Raw genomic sequence first — 7,374 nt, 5'->3', positions numbered from 1 at the left:
CTCTGGGAGTTTTCAGCTGGGCGTCTGAAAGAGAAACCATTTCGCTTCCTAGCGGGCCCACCGCGAACCGCAGGGCGAGGAGAGACGGAGGCCCCTCGACTTGCATCGAATGGCCCACTATTACTAGCGCGTGGAGATAGAACAGAGAGGGCAGAATGAACAAGATAACAATGACAGAACAAATTCAATAGTACCGGTTGGTTAGTCTACTATACTACATATTCAATGGAAATTTCGACAGCATAGGATTTGTCTTGCTAACGTTAATTTCCGTCTTGCATGCCTGACATCATGCAGTTGATTTGTTTAAGTCTATCTGTTGGTCAACAATTTTGTTATGGGTTTGGAATACTTATTGAAAGGCAAACAGCGCAGAAGGAACACAGTGACGTCACCACGCAGAGCGCATAAATCCCGTTGACTGGATGGACGTGACGTCACCAAACTGAAAGTGACGCCAGCATACAGGAGACTGCCCATTGGCTGGAGGAAAATGACGGCGCCAGACCAGGTTCATCTGTGTGGAGCCTTCTCCTACCATTCATGGCAGGTGGTGAAAGAGTTAGGGAAGAGCAACCTTGGCCTCACAAGCCCCACCAGCCACTTCTGGTAGAGGCATGAAAAGCTTCGAATGCCATCACATTGCCAACACACTATAAAATTTGGTGTCCCTATGTTTTTGTCTGCTGCCTCCTACTAAGGCGGAAAAGTTCGGATCGTTTCATATAAATTCGCCATCAGGTTCTTCTTAAAGTTCAGCGTGATGTTTTCTTCAAGTTGGAACGATGTTCGCCTCAGTCTGCTGAGAATGACAGCTAAAAACATTTCATGCTTAAAACAGCAGAAACGGCAGAAGATACGACGATAAAGAAGGATCCACGCTGCAAGCGTCCCCGTGCTCGGTACCACGGCGTTACCGTTCACGCTTCTTCAGTGCCGCAAGAGGGATACGCGTCAGCACTTTTGTGTGAAAAAAGAAACCGACGACGAAATGGAACGCCCATGAGTATGCAGCACAGCAGCTTCGGGTTTAAAGTGGCACCGATTCAATATTACCAGTAATTGGAAAAGCCGCCCTCATCTGAAAATTACCCCTGAATGAAGACTCGAGCAGCAGCCCGCACAACTTCACGCGACATGTCAGACTTCTGGGACCCAATCCCTTTCCTGGACGAGAAACCAACAAAGCAATGCGCACTTGAAATCGTGAGCACCATTGACGACATCGAAGACTATCGACCCCCGGGACTGTTCGTCGAAGAAGACGAGACAGGCATCCCAAAGATTCACGCCATAATCTTCGCCCCCCCCCCCCCCGGCACACCGTACGAGAGTGGGTTTTTTTTTTTTCACTTCCTGATCAAGTGCCCAGCGCTGTACCCTCGATGTTCACTTCGCGTACGCCTTATGACCACGGACGCCGGGAGTGTGCGGTGCGGGCCGAACTTCTACGAGAACGGAAAGGTGTGCTAGGTCTCCTGGGTACCTGGATCGGGCCATCCTGGACCACGCGTCATTGTATCGGAAGCCTGTTGTTGTCCATAACGTCGCTGTTCAAAGAAAGTCCCATTTCGAGCTTATACGCTTTCGGAGTCCTTCCGGCTGTGGGAACCTGGTTGAGCGACAGGATCTGCTACAACGCGGCGCTCCAGCACGAGACCATCAGGGTAGCAGTGTGCACCGCGGTAGAAGACTGTCTGCAGGGCACTTCTCCGTTACCGCCGGGCTTAAGGGACGTTGTTCTAAAGCACTCCCCTCAGTTTTACGGGGAGTATGAGAAAGTGGTAATGCAGCAACTGCATCTCATTGGTTCGTTCATGAACGACGCGTTCGAAGGCGGCGTCGCTGTGTACCAATACGCAACTTTGCTGGAACGGTTGATGGTCATGACGAGAAACCAAGCTGGCGCTTATTAGATTAGGATTAATGGTTATGTGTAGAGTTTCAGACGCTAGAAGCCAACGCTAGAAGCCAACGCTAGAAGCCCACTATTCCAGTGTTTGAGTAGCAACAGGCCAGCATGAAATTGCCAGACTCGTCGAAGTGGAATAGACGACTTCATGTAATTGTGGGTCTGCACACTGCAGCGAACGAAATGCACACGTTTTGAACATGGCGCGTGGAACACTGCACAGATCTGCAATCACAGCCATCGCATTGGTTCCCATTAGAACGTGCAAAAACATTGAAACGAATAGGCCGAACGCAGGAGGTGACAGTGCTGAGTCACTACCGCTGCCCTTTAATTACAGAGTAGCAATAAGCACGCTCACAATGCAAACAAGCATGCAATTGGTAGTGTAAAAAAATCCCCAATATAAAATAGATGAAGTAACTTTGACGCAACACAATGTGAGTGCCATCTCCCTCCATCCTGGAAAGAGCCAAATTATCCACAGAACCGTTCAGTTGGTATCGGTGCCAGCACATACCTCCCACCCAGGGAACACGGCAGCTCACGAATGTGCCCGAGGATTCGTCAACCGGGCACGGAGCGACCGGTGTCCCTGGTTCAGGAGGGAGCGCCTGGTAACCTACCGTGAAATCACCCTTTACTATCGAAGCCATCGGCTCAAATACCCATCCCCGCACAAATCCCTCACCAAAGCAAAGCAGATTGACTGGCGGCAACTTTAAACGGGTACATTCCCAAATCCTTATAGCTGCTCCCTGATGTCTCCGGCGGAGTACAATTCCCTCTGCAATCTCTGCAATCAGCTGTGTATCAGTTGTGTGGATATTTCCTGGAACTTGTGTCAGCCCTCGTCTGCCTGGAACCACCAGCCTTGCTAAAGCATTTAGACGAACTTTCACGGCTAGGCATGCAAAAATATTCATCCCGCAGAAGCTGAGGCGCAAGATTCGGCTTAATCGTTCGCTTAAAAGTGACGTGTCACTTCTGCAATGAATTATTGGACTAGACGGTTGTTAAGGTCGGGTGACAAGCTCAAGAAAGAGAGCTTGATCTACCAGAAGCAAATTTAAATTTTGACGTAGTTGAATTCCAGTTCATTAGTCGTACGCACCTTAACCTGTCTCTACTGTAGGAGTGGTGAATGGCAAGTTCCCCATTATCTATTAAATTTTCAGTTGTTTCCTTCTACTTCGTGATTAAGCGCAAAAAAAGTTGTCTGCTTGCATTGGCTCAAAACCAGAAATATGAGTACAACTATTACACGTCCTAGCGTGCAACACGAAACACAGAGAAACCGAGAATTTTTATCGTTTTAGTGGGTGAAATTCTAACAACTCTGCAACAACGAGAAAGCCATGTAATTTTGTAGTGACGAGATATTCCGTCCCGTTTTTATTTATTCATTCAGCATCCTGTGGATTCTGATTGAACATTACATATTTCTGATGATGATGATGATGATGATAATAATAATAATAATAATAATAATAATAATAATAATAATAATAATAATAATAATAATAATAATAATAATAATAATAATTGGTTTTGGGGAAAGGAAATGGCGCAGTATCTGTCTCATATATCTTTGGACACCTGAACCACGTGGGCAGTATTTTCCGCGTCTCACTTTTATGCTTCGTCACTGCTTTGCACGGAAGAGCGACAAAGGCGAAGGCAACGATTGGAAGCTCCACTCACTCGAACGGGAGTTAGGGCATCAAGACTACATGGCAATGACTGATATTAATAGCTGCATCAAGAAGGCAGTCACAAACTGCTTTATTGATGCGAACATTTTGAACACACCAATTTCTAATTTCTTTCCTCTCACTTCTCTCTTGCTGCTTTTCCAACACTTCAGCTGGTCAGTATGCCGTTATGTAGCATGCATTTATTAACGCGACGCCGTAAAGAGTCTCGTTCAGCGGAAAGCTCGGCGCCGGCGTTAGCATGTCGATAAAAGAAGGTGCCCCGCCTTTCCACCAGCGCCGAGAGGGGCATCTCCTTTTCTCTACTTTGTCATCACCGGGCATTGAAAATCAATTAAATCATTTAAATTAAATTAGGTTAAATTATTATCTTAGTCACTAAGGTCTTAAGGTTCACGCTGTACATTCCAATGCAGAATGCAGGGCTATATGTCTAAACAAAAGCTATAACAGCTTTCGCTATAAAATGTACGTACCTTCCCGGCTGTTTCTAGCATAGCCTGCACCGCCAAGGAAGGAAGGAAGGAAGGAAGGAAGGAAGGAAGGAAGGAAGGAAGGAAGGAAGGAAGGAAGGAAGGAGGGAAGGAAGGAAGGAAGGAAGGAAGGAAGGAAGGAAGGAAGGAAGGAAGGAAGGAAGGAAGGAAGGAAGGAAGGAAGGAAGGCCTCAGACGTTGCTGGCACATACCCACTACGGGGGAGTGGCCAAGACACAGGCGGTTAATTACTGGATACAGGAAATTTTTGACGGGAAAAGCAGTGGAAATAGTATGTCGTCTGATAGATTGGAAGAGGGAAGGAAAGGGGTCCAGTTAACTTGGAGATCAAAGACGAGACAATTGCTTAATGTGCATAATAGTACACAATGCCTGTAATGTTGCAATGTCGTACTGACTGAGAGCGGGAAAAAGAATTTAGAATAGGAGTCGCTGCGTTTCTTGGAGAAAATTTTGCACAGCAGAGCGCACCCTCCTGTCGCTTCGTCCAAGCAAAGAAGCGCCAATGGAAAGAACAACCGCGGAAGACACAGGCAAGCCCAGTTGATGAAATGGAATCTGCAAAATACTCTTCCTCAAATGAGAAAAGCGGCGGCAGAACAGCAGGAAGTGATCTATTGTCTCAGGTTCGGCACAAAAAGGGCACAGTGGGGAAGCTGCCAGGCCAGATCTGTGAAGGTAGAAATTTAGAAGGGGCAGCATCGGCTACAGAGCAACGAAAAAGAAGATCGCATCCCATTCGTGGCGTGCACGAAAATTGCTTCGGCTTAAAATTGGTTGGTGGCCATCGGCGGAAAAATTGACGATATGGTGCTGGCGCATGCGGCGGTCAAGACCAGTCCCAGACAGAGCACGCCCACGACGCAGCCTCCAGACTTCTGGGACCCCCTCTCGTACCAACACGAGCAAGCGAGCGCGGACTGCGTGCGACGGGTCAAGAACGATATCGCGGAGATAGAGGACTACAGGCCTCCGGGACTGTTCGTCGCTCCTGAGGAGCACGACCTCACCAATGTGCACGCCCTCGTCCTGGGACCCGTCGGCACACCGTATGAAGGCGGCTTTTTCCACTTCCTGATCAAGTGCCCGTCAGAATACCCGAACAGCCCACCGCGTGCACGCCTCATGACTACGGACTCTGGGCGGGTGCGGTTCGGACCGAATCTCTACGAGAACGGCAAGGTGTGTCTGGGTCTCCTGGGAACCTGGTATGGGCCACAGTGGAGCTCTGCCCATTGCATCGGAAGCCTTCTGATGTCCTTCAAGACCCTGCTTACCAGCGATCCCATAGCGAAAGGGTCCTCGTTCGGAGTGCTCCCGGCCGTTGGGACCTGGCTTAGTGACAAGATCTGCTACAACGACGTCCTCCAGCACGAGACCATCCGAGTGGCTGTGTGCGACGCGGTCGACGCCTGTCTGCAGGGAACCGCGTTATGTCCGCAACCTCTGAGGCAGGAAATCTTGAAGCACTTCCCGCAGTTTTACGACCAGTACGAAAGAGTGGTAAAGCATCGGCTGCATCTAACTGGCTCGATCATGAACGATGGATCCGTTGGTGGAATTGCCACGTACCAGTATGAGCTGCTCTTCCAGCGACTCTTGGATTTGCGCGAGAAAGTAAAGATAACGAATGAGGCTGCCGCTAAAGAAAACAACAAGCACTTTACCGGCCTTTGGTAGAGTCCTGGGCTGTTGGAGGCGTGCTTGTCAGCGCCAGAAGAAGCGACGCAGCGACGTAAATTAGGGACTAGAATTTTTTCGATGACCATTCGCACAAGAAACTGAGCTGTGGCAAACTCTGGAGTATCTACTGCTTAAATACAAAGATTGCGTACTTGATATTTTGCTGCGCAAGCTATTGCTTTTCTTGGGTCCTGCAAACACTGATTTGTGCACGCTCTAATGTTTGAATTTTGAAAAATTTACGGTCCAGGTAAGTGTTCGTTGGCGATGCGAGCCTCTTGGTAATATCAATCGCCTTCTGGCAAATCTAAGGTGTTTAAAAGCATATAGAGCATCTGTTTACCGGTGGCTGCAGTTGCGTCAAGCGAGTGGTCGTTTTGGAGTCTCCGTCCGCAAGGTAATCGATGTGCACGGATGGTTCCCTTGTTTTGTGTCTTACCTGGAAATTCCAGAGGCTCATCATTTATGGTACTCGCACCCTTTCAGGCATATAGTGGCCTTCGGAGCAATTACATATTCTGTATTGTCTAGGCCATTGTCGCACATTGGGACTAGGGATAGGAACGTACAACGCAGATATCGTACTGTAGCATATAGTACTCAGCCACCAATCCGCCAAAAACCCAGATGAATTCGTCTCTGGCATCAGTGCTCGAACCTAGCATTTACCTACAAAATTGTGAGCTAGCTTACACGCGCAAACCATTACAGCGTGAACTGTCAAGGCATGGCTCCTGCTTCCGAACATAAGCACATTGCTGCTGTAGTGGACAATTTCTTTTAAGTTACACTGCTTTCAGTAGAGGCACATAGAGAGGCTCAAATGACCTGCAAGGCTTGGAAGTGGAATCTTTGCAAATGCTAGGGTGCCTCGATGGGCGCGCATCGAGGCACCCTAGCAAATGCGCCTTTTCCATAAAAAAATGTGCTATGTGAGAAAAAGAAGTAGGAAATAATGCTTCCTACAGCCCAGATTTGGCTACGTAAACTGCACTAAAGTGTGCCTTGTACCTGCAGCAAAATCCAAAGGAATCGTGTCCAGCATTATTCTGCGTCCAGTCTCTGGGTTCGTTTAAGACTCACCTACCTTTTTCAGCCGACATTGCGCAGTGTTTGTGTGCACGAACTTCATCCCAGCGGAATAATTTAATGTGCGCGTGACTGCGTGCGTGCCCGTGAATATTGTTTGCCGAGTTATGATCGGGACACCTTCCACTGTTTTCAACGAGACGATAGGCAGGGCGGAGATCCGCGTCATGCGGAAGGGGAGGAGGAAGCGAGTAAGTCATATGCCTCCCATGTCAGCCAACGCTTAGTCTGTCAGGAGTGCTTGTTCCCGAGTTTCGACAAAAAGCCCACCCGCGCTGCTGTTGGAACCTTCCGAGAATCGCCATGCTTCTTGGGGACTACACTGTTGGTTTTATGGTGCTACGTTCGCCGAAGGCCTAATGCTGAGAGGGACTACGGCAGGCCCTTGCGGGAAGGCGTGCTTATGTTTTGTTACTGTTTTATATTAGAATTCGTGTTCATCGATCCTTACTCTATTTTCATCTCACTCTTTCTAAATGGG

The 7,374-nt window shown here is 48.4% G+C and overlaps 1 protein-coding gene and 1 pseudogene across 1 annotated transcript; both read left to right on the top strand.

Annotated features, from left to right (window-relative positions):
• The first annotated feature begins 1,137 nt into the window (after positions 1–1,137).
• On the top strand, positions 1,138–1,916 carry LOC144119688 (ubiquitin-conjugating enzyme E2 Z-like). Its single transcript, XM_077652254.1, has 2 exons — positions 1,138–1,273; positions 1,366–1,916. Exons 1-2 carry the CDS (start codon positions 1,138–1,140, stop codon positions 1,914–1,916), a joined length of 687 nt encoding a protein of 228 aa, XP_077508380.1.
• Positions 1,917–4,819: 2,903 nt separating this feature from the next.
• On the top strand, positions 4,820–5,960 carry LOC144118561 (ubiquitin-conjugating enzyme E2 Z pseudogene; annotated as a pseudogene).
• The last annotated feature ends 1,414 nt before the right edge of the window (positions 5,961–7,374 follow it).

This window comes from Amblyomma americanum, chromosome 2 (assembly GCF_052857255.1).
Source record: "Amblyomma americanum isolate KBUSLIRL-KWMA chromosome 2, ASM5285725v1, whole genome shotgun sequence".
Lineage (NCBI taxonomy): Eukaryota > Metazoa > Arthropoda > Arachnida > Ixodida > Ixodidae > Amblyomma > Amblyomma americanum.
This window is presented reverse-complemented; position numbering and strand designations above follow the sequence as displayed.